This window comes from Athene noctua, chromosome Z, assembly GCF_965140245.1.
Source record: "Athene noctua chromosome Z, bAthNoc1.hap1.1, whole genome shotgun sequence".
Taxonomy (NCBI): Eukaryota; Metazoa; Chordata; class Aves; order Strigiformes; family Strigidae; genus Athene; species Athene noctua.
In genome coordinates, this window is record NC_134077.1 from 55,390,994 (window position 1) to 55,409,786 (window position 18,793).

Consider the following 18,793-nt stretch of genomic DNA (forward strand, 5'->3'; position numbering starts at 1 on the left):
CAGTTGATTCCAGATGTATTGGACACCCCTCCAGGGAAAAGCAAACTGTGGCCTGCATTCTGCTGCCAGAGGGATGGAGAACAACATGTTAGCAATATCAGTTGTGGTGTACCACTTGTCTGCCTTTGACTCCAGTTCATACTGAAGTTCCAACATGTCTGGCACGGCAGCACTCAGCAGCGGCGTGACTTCATTCAGGCCACGATAGTCCACTGTCAATCTCCACTCTCCATTAGACTTTCGCACTGGCCATATGGGGCTGTTAAAGGGGGAGCGCGTCTTGCTGATGACTCCTTGGCTCTCTAGTTGATGAATCAGTTTATGAATAGGGATTACGGAGTCTTGATTGTGCGGTATTGCTGTTGGTGCACTCTTGTAGTGGCAGTTGGCACCTGTTGTTCTTCAACCCTCAGCAATCCCACAAGGGAAGGATCCTCTGAGAGACCAGGTGACACAGACAGCTGCTTAATTCCTTCTGTTTCCAAGGCAGCTATACCAAAAGCCCACCAAGACCCTTTTGGGTCCTTAAAATACCCTCTTCTGAGATAATCTACACCCAGAATGCATGCAGTGTCTGGGCCAGTCACAATGGGGTGTTTTTCCGGCTCTTTTCCCCTTCGGCTCACCTCAGCCTCCCAATACAGACAACTGTTGAGACCCCCCTGTCACTCCTGAAATGCAAACAGTTCTGCTTCTTTAAAATCTGATGGCATTAGGGTGCATTTAGCACCAGTGTCCACTAGAGCCTTATCTGCTGGGGGTCAGATGTGCCAGGACATTGAATCCACACAGGTCAGTAAACTCGGTTGTCCCTGTCCTCTGCCTGGCTGGAGGCAGGGCCCCTCTGATGTTGGTCATAATACCCGCTAATGACAAATGGGTTAGTGTGGTGTGCACGGGTTTCAGCCTCATCTTGATCACTCACTTCTTGCGAATACAAGTCATAAGTTCTTCTCATAGGGTCATGAACAAAGTCAACCTTTCTGCTCTGTTGAGCACTTGATTACTGGAAACTGGAGCAGCATTTCTCCTAAAAGAACCTCGTTTTGTAGTTGTTTTTCCTTCCAGCTCATGTACCTGCTCTTCTAGGAGGTAGGTAGGTAGGTAGTTTTCCATCCCATTTCTTCATGTCTTCTCCATAGTCACGCAGGCAATGCCACAGTTTCCCCCATGGTGTGTACCGATTCTCTTGAGTAGGGAAATGACTGCTCTTAATAACCTGAGGTACTAGTCCATGCAGGTGGGGAGTAGGACATGTCCTTTCTACATTGCTGGAATTATTGAGATAATTTCTCCACAGCTGTGTCAAGGGGAGAAGAGAGACTTTCTTCATATTTTCATAGTTGATGAGCCAATTCATCCACTGTTGGTCCCTCTTTGTCTCTCCAGTCCATTACTGCTAACGCACTGGCATATGGTGATGGTGTGCTCCGTACAAACTTCCACCACATGGGCCGGGTGCATTGGACTTCATCTGGATCTGTGGGTACCTGTGCATTGTCTGCATCACAGTAAACCATCTCCCACGTGGCTAATTCTTTCAAGTATTGAATACCTCTATCCATAGTGGTCCACTTACTTGGATGACATACCAAATCTTCCTTGAAGGGATACCTCTCCCTCACACTTGACAGGAGTCACCTCCAGAGGCTGAGATTTTGTGTCTTCTTTGTAATGGTTTTGCCAATACCCCCTTCCCTAGACAGGGATCCCAGCTGCCTGGCCTCCCTACCATTCTAATGGTAATTATTATTAGACACCACTGGCCCCACTATCCCAGCACTGAAGCAGCCAGGTAACGAGTTGCTCACCTGGATGGCGGCTGAAATCTTTTTGCAGTGTTTTGCAGTTCACTCAGGGATAGGGATCGGGTGACTGTTGCTGGCTCTGTCTCCTCCTGCTCTTGTGATGGGCCTGGTTCATCATCACCCTGTACACTGCACACTGCAAGGGGATTTTCTTGTGTATTTCTTCTGTATGGGAGAAACTGAGACTGTCATGGGTTTTGTGGTTCAGCTGCAGCGCTCGTCCTCGGGCTTGTGGTGACTGCAGTTTCTGTTATTTGGTTACCAGTTGCAGAGCCCTTCTCTTCCTCTTGAGGGTGCTGAACAGTGTTTAACTGCACTCAGTAAGCGTGGGCTGTGCCCCAGCATGTTGCAGTGAGCTGTGCCTCTCTGGAATTACCCAGGTGACAGCATACTTTTTCCAAATGTTTTAGTAGTTCTTCAGAATTCTGCACCTGTTAGAGAGTAAAGTTTCAATACACAAGCTGCCCAGTGTTCTAGGTAATTGCCCATACTACCCCACACCTCCAGCCACTCATGATATTCCAACCTTGGGATAGATCTCCAGGTACTCTTAAATAGTTGCTTGACCTTGGACAAAATCTGAACCACATGCAAGAACACACTGGCTCCTAGCAGTACAACAGTTATGTTAATGTCAACAGTCCAAGGATACTTGAAATTCCCCAAACTTTCAAATACACTTGTAAATAGCCCTAGGACCAGTGACATGCATTGTGTCATAGATCAGCATTACATAGTACAGCAAAACCAAAATCTTAACTGAGCTCTGACAGATGGTGAGCAGCAGCATGAGGACTGTGTACAGTGAATGAGGAGATAAAATCTTAAGGACCTCAGCAATAGACATGACCCAATCTGTCATTATCTCAATGCTCGTCCCCCACGTTGGGCACCAAAAGGACTGTCATGGTTTGAACTTGGCTGGTAGCCAATCACTGTGCAGCCAGTTGCTTACTTTTCCCCCTTCTTGGTAAAACAGGGGAGGAGCAGAAAAAATAAAAGGGAGAATTCATAGGTTGAATTAAAAAAAAACAGTTTAGTGATGGTAACAAAACAACAGTAACAATAGGAAGTCCAAACGGGTAATATACAGTGCATTTGCTCACCACCAAGCAACCAGTATGCAACCTGCCCCCAGCAGTGATCCCAACAGTACAAAGATCCTGTTGCTGTGCCCAGTGGAAGTGGAAATGAGAAGAGCAGCTGCCTCCTTTATATACTGAGCATGATGTCACATGATGTGGAGTACTCCAGTGACCAATCCCGGCCTGACCTTCCAGCTGTGCTCCCTCCCAGCCCAAGGAAAGTTAACTCTTACCATGCACAAAACCAGGACAGACAAGCTTTTTTATCTTGTTATCTAATGATGAGAGAGTATCGATGAGTGTTGTAGTCTCATACATTTTCACTTACATTGTCAGATCTTACGCTATTGAGTTGTCATTCTGATTATTTTTTCCTGGGGGAATCAGGTGAGGGGCAATTCTTAAATTTCAGGTTATGTCTTTACTTTGTATTGGTTTGAAACCATTTGCAGGTTTTAAACACTGGTAGTAGTTTCTTTATGTATGAAACTGTGGAATTAGAACAAAAGGAAAATGCAGTAGCTGCACAAGTTTTGTGTTGGTATCTAAATTGACTCATTGATTTTAAAAAGTGACTTCTTAGTATTACTGAAGCATATTATTTTCTCATAATTGTTCTGATTCAGAAATGGCTCTGAGCTGAAGATCATACCACTGAAATCATGCAGAGTTTTGCCATGAGTTTGTGTGAGCAATGTCGTCCCATAAAGCACAGGTGGCAGTTTGCCTTAGACTGAAGCTTTCTAACAATCAGAATTTTGGTATTTTTAGTCAATAAATACTTGGAGCATTAAAAAGGAGGTGACTTTTATGTCAGGTAAAAAAAAAGCCTGTGACAGTCACTGTTATGGCAGTGACATCATAATCCTTGCTGTTCCACATTACTAGTTTTAACTCCATTTAATTTTTTAAAAATACCTATATGCATATCTTAAGAAACTGTTCATGAGACATAAATTTACCAAACTTAATTTTAATGTGTTTTTATCAAACAAGCAGCTTTTCCTGTAGTTCAAGAACGTCATGTAAGAGTAGCTACCCTTAAAATTTCAAGCTGCTCTGACTTGTTACAAAATAATTCTATTGTGAATTGAATTTATGTCATAGTATAGTTTCAGGATCTTGAAAAAGTTGTAGTCAAGTAGAGAGTGGTGCAGAACCACCTGTGTTTAAATCCTGTAATTTGCTAAGTATATGTTACGCTTTTATAGCTTGAGATTTTATTCTTAGCAGTTACAAAATCCGGAAGTTCGATTTCAGCAACAACTGGAGCAGCTGAGTGCAATGGGCTTTCTGAACCGTGAAGCAAACTTACAAGCGCTAATAGCAACAGGAGGAGACATCAATGCAGCTATTGAAAGGCTGCTTGGCTCTCAGCCTTCATAGCAGTGTTTCTTTAACTTGAAAAAATGTAATTTATTTTTGATAACAGCTCTTAAATCTTTAAAATATTTGCTTTATTTCATTCTGACTCTTGGGATTGTCTTGTAACTAAAATTGGTCTGACGCATTTAAAGGTGGAGTGCAGTAGTTTTCTTCAAACAGTGGGAATCAATTCATTTTCATTCTGTTGCATGCATCACACTACTTTTGTTCTGCATTATTTGTGATTTTTCTGAACAGCATCAGCTTTCACAGTTGGGTTAACAGGGTTTTTTCTGACCTACAACTGTCCAATTTATTTACTACTTAAACATTAGCTTTTAGTAGTAATTTATGTAGAATACAAATTAAAAAGGAAACAAATTAATTGAAGCTACAATTTGTGGGTACCAATACTGCTTATTGTGATTTTGGCATGTATTTTTTTGCTAGCAAAATGCTGAAGGATTTATACCACTTGAGTAATCTACCATTTTTTGCTTTAATTTGTATAAAGTATAAACACAATGTATACAGTGGAGAGAGCTCATTTATAGAGACTTACACATTGCAATAGAATGAGATTATAAGTAATGCAAAAAAGCCGGGGGGGGGGCGCGGGGGGAAGTTATAAGACCTGGTTTTGGTGTAGAATCTTCCAGCATCTTTGGTAACCATCAGCAAAAATGCTTAAGCAACTTCAGTTAAAATATACTAGAATTATTGTTCTGGTTATCTCCTTACATCTAACTGTACAAAAATTTGCATTGTAACATTGTCTCAATATTCACAAAGATTAATGGTAAATTACCTTTATTATTGTTCAAATTCAGGGGGCACTGCCCTGTGCTCTGGAACTGCTTCTAAGGCTTTTTGGCTTGTTCCACTGAGGTTCTAACATGTATTCTGATTTGTAATTGGAAACATTTGTTTCATTCATGACCATGTGATATCCTAATTACTTTATGCCACCATGTAAAAAAATACTGTATATCTTTTGAGTTTTGATTGGTAGTTACTTCTCTTGTGCACAGATAATAAATGAATTTAAAAATCTCTTAAGTGTCTTGTCTCAGTGTGTTTGCAGTTAATTACCTAGAATACAAGATGACTGACTAGCTTAAGAGTTGGCATTTGAGTGTAAGGTCTCTGAATATTCACCAGCTTTGGGCTGTAAGATTAGTAAGCAACTCTTGGAGTGTGAGGTGGGGGAAAAAGAGTAAGAGGCATATAATGCTGCAGACTACTGCCTTAGATAAATTGGGGGTAGCAGAATAAAAGATGCCACTGTGTTTATTACTGGGTAGCATCTGCTTTTTATTAGTCTTCCATGTCAGTGTAGTTGTGAAAATGCTTAGTGAATTCCTATATTGCTTTTACATTATTGTAAAATTACATTATTTTACATTAGTTAAAATCTTCTTCTTTTTACGATGGGACAAGTATAAATTCAGTTTGCTCTTAAAATCATTGCTTGCAAATGGTTTAAAATTACCCATTTTAACTCAAAGTTGTTAATCAGTTTGATGAAGCAAAACTATCATGCAGTATCAAGCAAGAAGTTGAGCACACTTCAGGATGTAGTTAAATTTTAAAATTTTTTTGCAAAGTCATGTATACAGTAATGTTGGCATAACTGCATTGTATTCTTACCACAGAAGAGAAATTTCACTTACTTTCCAATAATCTCATATCTTTCTCTGCCAGTAAGTAAATTGATCAAATGCTGTTGATGCATGATAGTGGGAAAAGTTAAAGATCTCTTGGTTGGCAGTCTCTGCCTTTGGATCAAGGTCTCATAGATGGAGTGGCATGGTGTGTTAAATAAACATAAATAAATTAAAATAGAATCTATTGGTAAGATGAATTTAATGTTATCAAAACCTTTTAAAATACCTACAGTATTTTGACAATGACTGTTTATTAGGTTCTTCAAAGTAATGACTTGACTTTGTAGTCTGCCTTACTGGGACCTTGTTTTAAAAAAGTAAGACATTATTCAGAAGTCAGGTTCTTCTGAGAATATAATTTGTAACATCCAAAAAGGCTGCTGTCAAATGAAAGGGTGAGATGGGGAAGGGAAGAATTTTTATCAAGTTTTACCAAGACACTAAACCAATTAAACTAGCATGAACACTTTCCTTGAGACAGTGTTCTGTTCACCTATGTTTTTCAGTTGCACATTACCAACTAAGAGGCACTATATTTGAAGTCAAATTTTATTGCAATTCAACAAGAGATGAAATTTGACCTAAATTCTACAATAAGCCCTTGAGCTGTTTCATTCTTGAAGTACAGTTGATACTTACAAATTTGTGAGCTGGCACAGGCAGGATGCAGGAACAAGCACATCTGAGGAATCTCCACAGCAGCACCTGGGCAGAGCCATGCAAGCAGGGACACAGGCACCATGCCTCTTGGTCCTTGCTGGTCAGGAAAAGGAGAAGAAAGAAAAGATCTTGGGCCTGCTGCTTTTGCCTATATAGATTGGGGGATTTTTGCAGGCCTACCTTTCCATGGTGCTTTGATCTTTCATGCAGCAGGGCAGGAATCTTGATGTTTAATAAGGTGCCTCTGAGTTTCTCACTGGCCTGTGTTATCTAAGTTCAGACATTCTACCTGTTAAGCACACAGAGCTAAACAATTAGTGTGCATTATGTATATTTTGGCACCCCAGCTGCAAGTCATTTGAGCATGCTTACAATCCTCCTTGCCAATCTTCCATTGTATTCCCATAATGAGTAACTATTGTCAACTAGTAACAGCAGGTACTTTCTTGTAAGCAGTGGTAAAATACTAAGCCACCTTTTGCATAGCAGGCATTTTTAGTTTTGTCAGAAAACACAGTAAGTAGAACAAAGCTTATAGGTAGGGTAGACTTTATTACATCTTTAACAACAAAAGAAAGATCACACTTGCTGGTTTAATAGCATATTAAAATGTTCCTGTTCATGGCCCCCCATTGCCCCATTTCCTGCCCCTTTTTAAAATTCTTTCTTCAGAAATATCACCTACCTCTTTTTTCAGAAGCAATCTGAGCACATTGGTAACTTGTGTTTGAAATCTACTGCTTGCACTTTGGGCCAGAAGGATAGCATGTGTGCCTGAGGCTTGTCTCTATTTTCCTAGTTTCTTCTCTTCTTCTACATTGGACCAAACGATCTGATAGGATTGTCCACAAAACTGCCTCACCTCATCATCAAACTACTGCTAGAGAAAGTAACGGCTGCAAAAAGAAAAAAGCTGAAAGCCATGGTAGTGTGAACTGAGAGATGCCATTTAAAAGATTTAAAATGCATACAGTCAAATCAAATGCTGTTACAGTACTATTGGCAATGTGACAGCAAGATGGCTAGTTTTGTAAAGTATGTGGTCTGCCTAATTCTCTTCTTGGTTCAGTGCCTGCATAATAAAATAACCACCTCCACCTCAGTTTAGAGCTGAGTTGTGTCTGTCCTTCCTGTGTTTCATATATGAATGGATACTGCTATTGGGATCTAACATTCCAGTTACTTCCTCATTGTAGCACTGCTGTAGAAGGTACAGTATTTATACAGCATGTTACAAACTGCTTAGCACAAACTCTTCAGAAGGTGTAGATGCCTTACATAACTTGTGCTTGTGACAGTAATTTCTAACTCCAGATGTTTCCTCCTTAGTTTTTGCTAGCCTTTGCTAGATGTATTTCAGAATATGGACAGAAAACTTGCATCCAAATAAGCTGAGCTAGATATAAATAACCTGCCCAACTAACCTGAATACAACGTCCCTAATGTAGTGTTAAGTAAGTAAATGTAGGATTGTGTTTGGGCAGGTAAATTAAACTTAAGTACAGGGACTGTTCTGCAAACTTTTCCTTACACTATACACATGCACAGCCTCATTAAAATCAGAGCATGGTCGTATGTAGCATTTGGATAACTGACATCTTTTAATTAGTGATGCGTAGGTATAAGTGAAGTAATGCTTTGTTGTGTTTCAGCATAGCAGGTAACGGACCACTGATTGACAACCTCCTATGCAGTATCTGGAACTGTCTCAAACTGGAGCTGGGGTCCACAGACAGCACTGTGAAATTCATGTCCAGTATTCTTTTTCAGCAGTTTGTGCATTCCTGCAGCTGCATGTGAACAGGCTTGCAGAAACCAAGCAGGCTTTCCCTGTAGAGGGGCAAAAGCCAACCACTCCTTGCAAGCCCCTGTAGATTTAGCATTGTGAAGTTCAGGTATGTGGCACTGTGACAGAAATTTAAGAAAGAGTAAATTGCAACGGTTCTGTCCAGCTAATTACAAAAGCCTGTGGTTCTGTGTTGGGGAAAATAAATCGAGTATCTGATGGAGCCAATGAAAAGTTTCCTGGAAGTCTTGCAACCTTCCTTTTCCAAAGAAAAAGCAAGCAGTAAGAGTTTAGACGGAAAGAAAGCCATAAGAAGTTGTATTCCGAAAATTTCACCCTCACTTTCCAGTGAAAGTAATGGTCTCTTGGTTTCTACTTGTTTATTGGGAGGGGCATATTCTGCAATCTTTTTTGGCTCTTATCTGTCCCCTCCAAGATGGAGCAAGGTGGAGGCAAACTCCCTCCTCTTCTGAGATTGTGAGAGAGAAATGCAGATGCTTGGCATTATCTTCAGATCAACACTGATAAAACGTGTATGTTTAACATCTTACTGTGTTCATACTCATACTGCCAGCTGCCCTTGGAAATAGAAGTTTTTCATGAACACGAGGTCTGCAAAACATGACTAGTTTTTGGTCCTGATAATTTCTAGTTAATGTGAAGGCTAGAACAGTGAAAGTACAAAGGTGTTTTAAGGGAAGGATGTAAGTGGGAATTACAGCCTTCAAGCACAAACTATTAAGACATAACAGACTAAGGTACTGAACTCTGGTCACTACCAGTGAAAACTGCACCTGTTCTCAGGTGATTAATGGCATGTTAATTTAAACGGTTGCATTGTTGTCCTTTCAGCATCATTTGTACTGTGGAAATACTTTGTTTTGTTTTAAGTATAGGGCAAATATATTAAAAGGTTAAGGGAAGAAAATACTCCTGTCATGGGAGCAAAGAGTGAGAAATACACTGACCTAATCTGAAGAATCATGAACTGCCTCTAAGTAGGAACATACTGTTTTGTTTAGAGAAGACTTCCAAAACCCAAGGTGTTCACATAGACTTCCCTAAGAGAGAATGATTTTTAAGTGTTGAGTACAATTTTCTGTTAGTGCCAGCCACTTTGTGAGCATGCTATAACTGCTTGCAGGCAGATCTGAAAATTAGAGTGTAGCCCTTTTGGAAATCAAACTTTAAAATGCTGCAAAATTTTTATTTTTTTATTTGAAGGTCTGATCATCTTGGTTTCTGACAAGATGCAGCTGCTTTCCCATCACTGTATAGTGTCATGATGTTGTTTTATTTTTTTCAAACTGAGCATATATCTGTATTTAAGAATGGGTATTTTTTAAAACCTTTTTGTTCATAGAATGGTGTATTGGGAAAATATGAACACTTCATTAAAAGCAGAGGTACCACAAGAGGGTGCCATTTCTTTGATTTTCATAGCTACTAAACTTTTACAGAGAGAAGTTACTTGGCCTGAAGAGGTGCCTAGTCTTTGAAATTTGAGGGTGTTAAGAATCGGCCTGACATGCCTGTCTCTTGTACTTTGCCTCTGAGTCTTATGCTTGTACCTTGGCCCTCAGAATAAAGAGGCTCTCAAGTGAGTGCAAGCATTTTTTCCAGTGCTGCTGTAACATACAGCCCCAGACTAAAACCGGCAACTGCCTTGTTTTCTCCCTCCAGGTCATGAACAAACAGAAAAAGACCACTTCTGGTGGTGTGCATGTGTCATCCCATACTGAATCCAAAGCACAGCAGGATTCTAGCTACTAGGAAGAAAAATTAGCTCTATCCTACCTGAAACCAAGACATATGTTAATGTTTACAATCCCAAATTCGTATCTAAAAATGCCCACTCAGTCAGATGATGCCCATTTATTGCACTGAACTAAGCACAGTAGTTTGTGTAGTAAACCACAAAGCTCTCTACTCACAAAATGAGACCCAAGACAACCATTTTTCAGCTAGTTATCTATGTGAAAATTACACCTGCATTGGGTTTGTGTGTGTGGCAGGGTTTTTTGGTAGCAGAGAAAGGGGCTAGAGCAGTGGCCCCTGTGAGAAGCTTCTTGAAGCTCCCCCAGCTCCAAGACCTGACCAAGGCCAGGTCAATTAGTGATGGTGCCTGCACCTCTGTGATAATGTATTTTAAGAAGGGGAACCTGAGAGGACGAATTGGAGTTGTGTGGAAGTTACGAGGACACCTATGTGAACACCGAGGTCAGCGCAAGGAAGAAGTGAGGGAGGTGCCGCGGTGCAGAGCCGCCCTGCATCCCGTGGTGAGATGGCAGGGCCACCCCCCTGCCACCCAGGGGGCTCTACAGTGGACCAGATGCTGACCAGCAGCCTGTGGAGGGCCCCACACCAGAGCAGGCTGCTGCATTTAAAGGAGGCTGGGACTCAGGGCAAAAAACAGTCCCAGTGTTGTAGTTTGGTGCTGGGAGGATTGCAGCACGTGGGGGTGGCCCACAGTGGAGCAGCATGGGAACAACTGCATCCTGTGGGAAGGACTCACACCAGAGAGAATTTATGGAGGACCCTTGCCCATGAGAGGGGAGCCACGTAGAGCAAGGGAAGAATGTGTGGAAGTTCCCCCCTGCTCTCCGAGGTGGAAGAAATGGCAAACTGACTGCACCCCCCATTCCCTGCCTGTTGCACTGCTGTGGCGAAGAAGATAGAGAGATCTGGAGCAGAGCTGAGCCTAGGAAGAAGGGAGAGGTGAGTGAAGGTGTTTTTAGGATGTGTGGGAAGGAGTTTGTAGAATGCTTCTCATTGTTCCACTCTGTTAAGTGTTTTTGTTAGTGTTTGAATTAAAGTGATGTTCTTTTTTTAATTCCTCTAAGGAATCTGTCTTTTGCCCATAACCGTAATAGGTGAGCCACGCCTCTCTGTCCTTATCTTCTTCCCAAGCCTTTTACTTCATTTTCTCCTTCCCATTCCTAATGGGGAAGGGATGAGTGAGCAGCTACATGAAGCTCAGTTGCCCTCTGGGCTCAAACCACAACAATTAGAAATAGTTTGATCTTAAGCTTTAAAGCAGTTGTATGAACACCTATCCACTAGTCATTGGCTGAGGTGGAAGACTAAAGCATACTAGAACACACAAGTGAAAAAGGCCCCACCTGTGGAAGACTTAAGTTTTTCTAAAAGAAAGAAACATTTATCATTCTTGTATTCAGTTTCTTAGATCACTAGCTGACTCATCCTTCACTGCACTTCATTAATGGGTATGCTTCATACACAAAAGATTCAAGTTTGCAGCCAGTATGATGCCAATTCTACTTTATTTCTAAGGATTTCCACACAATTATATTTTGTATATTGCCTCACCACAACTACCTTATTTCTTTTTCAGTTTGGTATTCAATGCCTACAATAGAGGTTCAGAAAAGCTCTCATGAGGGCACAAGTGCTTTTGTGAGGTTAGCAAGAACACTAACACAGAAGCTACAACTTGTTGAAAATCTGGCAGTGAGGCACTGGCAGTGTCAGGCACAGAACATCATGCATATTCTTGCCTGAAATGTATTGTTTCTAACAGAACTGTAAGTTATTTCATCACCTAACAGTAGATGTGCCAATATCCCTGTCTGACAGAGTAATTAAAATGAAGTTTGTGACTCTTGGCAGGATTTTCAAAAGCAGGCTCTTCCTAAAATGGGAGTTTTAACTTCAGATGGTGAAGGGTTCAAAAAGTTGACTGTTTTTGATAATTTCATCTTATATGTCTTTTACAGAGCTGTGATAAAGCCACCAGGAGTAGTATACCGGCCCTTAATATTGCAACTCATTTAAATAGTGGCAAAAATAAGTTGGTTTAATAGTCAATTGAATAATTAAAATGCTGTTTCAAATTTTTTGATATGCTTAAAGGAATTTCTGTACATGTAATTCAGAAACTTACTCCAGAAGAGCCTCACCCTGAAAAATGGCACTCTCAATCTCCAGTACTATTTCAGGGAGAGATTTTTCTAGACTGACAGTAATAAAGTTTTCTGGTGTGCTAGGAGGCTCCAGAGTATCAAACTGAGACTTGAGAAGCTCAGGCGGCATAAAATGCTCTCTCTTCTCCAGGCGGCTAGCAATGATGTTGAAAGGCCCATCCAAATGAACAAAGAGGATATTCAGTTCCGCTTCTCCTGGTTGCTCTGGCTGGTTGCCTTCAATTGCAGATGCTCCACTAACTAACACACGCCGATACATCTTCTTCAGTGCAGAACAGGCCAGAACAGCAGCTTGTCTAAATGACTCTTCCCTACCAAAAAGAAAAAACAAAACAAACAAACATCCACATGTGGTATAATAAAATGGCTCAGTAGTTCTGCTGAACAAGGTAGACAAGCCCTGGATCTTTGGGAGTAGTGGCATTTTTTCGTAATTTTGACAGGATTTTAAAAACAAATTTCTGATGCAGGTAAAGGTAGGATTTGAAAGTGAGGTCAGGCTTGCTATCCTCCTGATAAAATCTCAATCTTGGAGACCTTCTTTATTAGCCACTGTTCTTTTCTAAATTAAATTCAATTCTAGCTCAAGGAAGTGTCATGATCATTTCCTTAATTGCTGAAAACAGCAGCAACTGAATATCCATACAAACCCCCACCCATTATATATAAAATTACTATACTAATCTGTCTATAGAGAGCAAGTGGCTGCTGAACTGTAGAGCTCTGTTCTTAAATACATACATATGTATACTTCTAACACCTGTTTTCACTCTCAGATTTAACCATGTTTTGTTTGCTGGAACCATACTCCTTGACAGCACAGCATATATGCCCACTTCAAGTTAAACAAGGTATTGGATGAAGGTAAATTAATGCCTTGCACATGTATTTTTTATTGGTAAGGTTTCTTAAAATAAAGCAAGCATTAAACCATGGGTGCATCTGTTTCACTGACAAGCAAATACAGAATTACTTCAGTCACTGCAGAGGAGTGACTAAAATGCCTGTCTAAGAAAATACATTCTTACTGGAAGCGTTGGAAAAACAAAACAGCAAAAAATCTGTAAAACACGCATTTCCTTGACACATGGTGCCGGGAACAAACACAGGACGAGATGGAGATCCAGTGATTTGTGTTGCCGTGGCACCAAGGAGGAATGTGGAGCAAGGTGGAGGCTGCTCGGTCCCGTTCTTTTACTTATCTCAAGGACAGATTTATCTCCTGCTCTTCCCCTTCTCTCAAGGACTGTTTTGCAGTACTCCACCGACCTTGTCTCTCATTCATCCTCACACCAAGGAATGTGCTGTGTTGTTACTCAAGAAACAACGGCTTGACCACAGTCCCACCCACTCACACATACGTACTTAGATAAATACTACCCGGAGTTTGTATCTAACTTGGAGGGACAATAATCTGATACCATATCAGAGCGACAGATTAATAGGTTTGTGCTCCTCACCCCCCCCCCCCCCCCAAGGACCCTTTTTGGTAAAATTTGAGCCCTTGGCTACGCCGAGTGCTTGTCTGGGAATTAAGTGTGTGCAAATGCAATCGTTTTTCTTTTGTGTGTAGTGCTATATACCCAACCTGCAGTTCGTGCATTTATCACAGGCAATCTTAAAGAATCTGCAGATTTTGCATGAGAATAAACCGTACTACTTGTAAACCTGACTGCTTCTCTTGAATGCAACTGGATCTACAGCATACGGGCTGTTCGTGCATCTGGTGTCAGGCCTATAGTTAAGACCATAATTGGCATACTTGTTAAGAGGTAAGTCCAGCCACCCCTGGCCCCTCTAATTTCTGAGGACTGGCTGGAACGCAAGGGGATTCATCTCTTACCAAATCAGTTCATCACCTTAAATGCAGCAATTCTGTAATCAAAGTAAAATCAGGTATAAACCTATTTAAAAATCATGCTATGATCATCAGATTTTGGTTCACTGAGAAATAAGAACTTAAAATACCTGCAATTATCACCTAGGTAAGCCAATGACAGTCTCAGCTACTCATAAGTACTGGTAATTAAACACTGGTATTAGTGTCTTTTAAAGTATATTTGATTTTGCAAAGTTTCTTTAGATGGGCAGTGGCCTTGGGCTAGCAGGTAACAAAGCAATGGATCCAGCATAAAAATTTAGACAAATTTCTCATTTAATTTCTCATGCTCCAATGACGTACTCACCTGATGCACACAAGCAAGCAATGACCTCCGTGTAAATCCAGGCTAAACAGTCCCTGCTCTCTCAGCCTTTCCTCATTTGGGAGATGCTCCAGTCCCTTTGCCATCTTCATGGCCCTTTGTTGGACGCTCTCCAGTCTCTCTCATAAAGGGGAACCCAGAATTGGACACAGCACTCCGTGTGTGGCCTCACCAGTGCCAAGGACAGGGGAAGGATCACCTCCCTCGATCTTCCGGCAATAACTGTGTCTAATGCAGTCCAGCATATTGCTGGTCTGCCTTGCCAGAAGAGCATGTCACTGGCTCATGTTCAACTTGAGTGTCCACCACAGGCCCCCCCAAGTCATTTTCTGCAAAGCTGCTTTCCAGCTTGGTGCTCTCTATTTCTGTGCTGGTGCCTGGGGTTCTTCCTCCCCAGAGGCAAGACTTTCTTAAACTTCATGAGGTTCCTGCCAGTCTGTGAAGGTCCCTCTGGATCAGCCACTTCTCCCCGTTTGCTGTCATCTGCAAACTTGCTGAGGATACACCCTGCCCCAGCATCCTGCTCATTAAAGAAAATGTTAAACAGGACAGGACCACTATTGACTCCTGGGGTACACCACTTGTTACTGGCCTCCAGCTAGACTTCGTGTCACTGATCAACACCCTCTGCGCCTATCTGTTCAGCCAGTTTTCAATACACCTCACCATCTGCTCATCCAGTCCTTACTTCCATCAGGTTGTCTATGTGTATGCTGAGGCAGATGGTGTCAAGCAAACTTGACACCACGATCTTACTCAAACTAATAGTATTTTACAAAATTTTATCCTACTGTCATTATCAGTGTATTCTGTGGTTATGTCTTTTGTAAGTAGCTAATGTCAGGCTTATTACTGAAGTGGATCCTTGAAATTATTTTTACACAGATAGTAGAAAAACAACTATCACTGGCAACAATTTTTGCAATGCTATTATGCAGGGATCATCTCACCCTCAGCAATTATTATGACAGCTCAGTTTACTGAAAATAGAATGCCTTTACTACCCACAGAATGTTTTTACACTACTACATACATTTCTGATTTGGAATGCAATGGAGAAAAATGCTTTTGGTACTTCTTTTGTCTTTACCCCAAACCCTTAAAGCTAGATGTTCTCTTACCTCCTTAGTACATCATGCAATGCACAAAGCCAGGGAATCCTGTCCTAGAAAGAAAAGAAGGTAGTTCAAAATTGTTTATGAGATTGATTCGAAACAATTGTTTCTAACATCTAGAGCATGTGACTATAAATTAAAGTTAGCATTAAACGATACAGCAAGTTGAGTTTTGATTCTTCTACTTCCTAATGTAGATTTGCTACCACTGCCTGAAGGCTAATGAGAAGTGCCAGGCATGTTATCATAAAATGTTTTTAGTGGAATAGTACTTCTTATATTACAGATATCTACAAGTATCTGGTGATCATAGTATGTATTTATGTGTAGCATGCACCTCATGAACTTTTGAAAGACGGTCAACCTCCTTGCTTCTATTACACAATTCAAATGTACAGCCTGAATTGTTATTTCTTTTTCTTTTCACCTTGGGCATACACACACAATGCTTTGGATCAAAGTTGAGTTTTTCAGGAACAGACAGATATAAATTTAGTTAGCTGCAGTAACTGAATTATATCATTCTTATGTCAGTAGCAATCACAAGTAAATGTAATCATAGCCACAGTTTTGCAACACTTTCGCTCAGTAGTTTGGCAAACACGACATGAGTGACTGCTCAGCTTCTAGTTACAATCTTACTCAAAACTTTAAGCTCCTACTTTTGTCATACCTAGTAGGCACTAAACAATTGCTCCCATTTCATCTTTCAACAGTTACTGCTGGATGAGCACAATAAAGACAACAATTTTTTGTTATTGTCATTACAGAATAACTTCCCACTGGCATTCAAGATAGCCCTCACAGCTTTGCATCTCCAGTGTTTCAGAAGGGATGCTTCCTTCTTGCTGGGCACTGTATGGATTAGTCATTCAATTGTGCAGTGCTGCTCTACACAACATACTGATTTATATGAATTTCCAACTGCTAGTGAAAGATTAAAGCTTTTAACAAGAATCTAAATTTTTTTTCAGTCTATAGAGAGTGCTTTGAAGAGCTCCCTAGTTCAGCTTCATGCTTCTAGAGATTTGCCATCATCTTGTAACTTTTCTAATTTACTCAAGTCTCTGAACTTTTAAGTTTTATAAAACTAAACTTGATCATTTTTCTCTGTTTAGGCTGAACAACAGGCTGAAGGGAAAGAAGCACATACGAAGTGAGAGCGTATAAAACAGAAGAATAATCTCTGCAGTAACTGAAAGTGATGAAATTTATTTCAGTAAAGGTATCTGTCTGTGTTTATGTATTTAACTCAAAGAAGCAGCATGTAGGCTAGAGCTGCAACCCTCTTACATGGATGTAAAGATTTGTGACAAATCCTGAACCGGCATCAAAGCCCTTGTGAGCTACCAAGGACACTTTGATGAACTACTCTTTTATGCAGAATCCTTTGTAACACAAAAGCCTCCATCCTCTTCTGAACTGCAGACCTATACATTCAGCCTGCGTTTACAGTCAGCCTAGCCTACATAAAACACAATCTTCCTTAACGTGATAAGCCAGAAGTTAAGAGACAAATGTGCCGATGTCTGTTCTTTCAGGGTTATACAAGATACCTCATCGTTTAGCGGTATCCCTTCTGCCATCTTCTTCTTATTCTCCAGAGAATGGTAATCGTCGGCATCATAGAATCTCCATCCCAGCTGAGAAAAAAAACACCAAGTAAAATAGGGATCATTCAGCCAAATCCGGTGATCTAGTAAGGATTTCGGAATTTACAAAGTCTACACCACTGTACGAATCACCACTTGAGTCATGACGATTAGCGAGGATCACAAAGTTAGCTTAGTGGCAGCAGCCGCCGCCACCCCGCGGCACGAAGCAGACGGCGGCGCGCAGGCTACACCCCGCGGGGCCGCCACCCCGCCCCGCCCGGGGCCGCACCGCCGCGCCGCAGCACTCACGGCTCCCGCCAAGGCCCGCCGCCGGCCGGAGCCCCGCCGCCCACGGCCCGGCGCGGGGCGGGGACGCCGCGGAGCCGCACCCGCGGGAGCCGCGCGCCCGCCGTGCCACACAGCCGTACCTTCGCCGCCAGGTAAGACCCAACCGTGGTCCTGTAAGGAAGCGCGAAGAGTCCGTCACAAGCCCCGCGGCCCCCAGGCCAAGGGACGAGAGCCCCCACGGACGGGCTCTAGTAACCTCCGCCGAGGAGGCGGAGCCCCCGCCCGGGGCAGCAGCCGGAGGCCCGGCGCTGCTCGGCCCCGCCGCCCGCCCGGTACCTACTTCCCAGAGCCGCTCACGCCCATCACCACCACCAGCATCGCCATGGCGGGCGCGGCGCGGCTCCCAACGGCCCGACTCCCGCCGCTCCGCGCCTTTTCTCCTCTGCCGCCGGCGCGGCGAGGCGAGGCGGGACGGCGCCCGCGACCGCCCCGGCCCGCCCTCGGCCGCGGGAGGCGGGGCGGGGCGGGGGCGCCACCTTGTGGCCCGGCGGCGCTGCGCCGCGTGAGTGCTCGGCAGCCACTGCCCGGCTTCTCCGGGAACCCGCACGCCGTGCCGTGTCCCCGCTCTCTTTCCCCGGGGCGGCCCCTTGTGCTGAAGGTGCTCGACACCTCCTCCCCAGTCCCTTGCCTCTGTCGCCGCCGGGCGTTCTTTCCTCGTGGTCCCCGGCACGGTATCCGCTGCCTGCAGCCTCGGTAACGCCCGCCAATTAACAGAAGTAACGCTTTCTGCCACGCGTGTGAAAAGGCGCATTAATGCCCGTTGGACACTGTTCAGCCCTTTGCTCGCAAAGGTCTGCCTTTGAAATTTAATTCCCCATTCGCCATACCGTGGCAAACTCTGGTTTAGCGTTTCTTTAAGGATTAATCAAATCATATTTTTAAATTGTGGGAATTACTCTTAGACACCGAGTACTCTTGCTGTGAGCACGCATGTATTTCTGCTCCTTAAGGATGAAATGCCGTGCCCCCGCCGCCCGGCGCTGACGGGGTTTTTCTGCGGTAGCAGAGATGAGTAGCATTTGCAGTGCTCGGGCGAGCGGCTCCACTCGGTGGCACAGGAGAGCAGGGTGGGTGCCCCGCTTTCCCGTCAGGCGGAAGAAAAACTGCTGCTGTTTGTAGATATTTATTTCAAAATATAACTAAGAAAACTTGTGGCCTTCCCGTTGTGCGTTTCGTTTTCAATATCCTCCCTTAAAATTCAGATTGGCTGGAGCGT

The 18,793-nt window shown here is 42.7% G+C and overlaps 2 protein-coding genes across 5 annotated transcripts in view; one reads left to right on the forward strand and one right to left on the reverse strand.

Annotated features, from left to right (window-relative positions):
* The window catches only part of UBQLN1 (ubiquilin 1), a 36,753-nt gene extending 31,450 nt beyond the window's left edge, over window positions 1–5,303 (forward strand). For 2 of the 3 annotated variants that reach the window (XM_074932307.1, XM_074932308.1), the window contains one exon: window positions 4,127–5,303. In XM_074932307.1, the coding sequence (XP_074788408.1) occupies window positions 4,127–4,279 (153 nt within the window). In that variant the 3' untranslated portion in view covers window positions 4,280–5,303. Of the gene's footprint in view, window positions 1–4,123 lie in introns of all 3 variants that reach the window. The other variant, XM_074932306.1, reaches the window with a different exon arrangement.
* A 6,335-nt stretch (window positions 5,304–11,638) lies between these two features.
* On the reverse strand, window positions 11,639–18,029 carry IDNK (IDNK gluconokinase). 2 transcript variants are annotated; one of them, XM_074931804.1, is made up of 5 exons: window positions 17,858–18,029; window positions 17,658–17,688; window positions 17,191–17,277; window positions 15,641–15,684; window positions 11,639–12,626 (listed from the first exon to the last, which is right to left on the reverse strand). In XM_074931804.1, the coding sequence occupies exons 1-5, from the start codon at window positions 17,899–17,901 to the stop codon at window positions 12,272–12,274; spliced, it is 561 nt and encodes a 186-aa protein (XP_074787905.1). In that variant the 5' UTR covers window positions 17,902–18,029; the 3' UTR covers window positions 11,639–12,271. The 2 variants fall into 2 exon arrangements, with proteins under 2 accessions (XP_074787905.1, XP_074787906.1); XM_074931805.1 differs by lacking the exon at window positions 17,658–17,688 and having other exon boundaries at window positions 17,858–18,024.
* Between the last annotated feature and the right edge of the window lie 764 nt (window positions 18,030–18,793).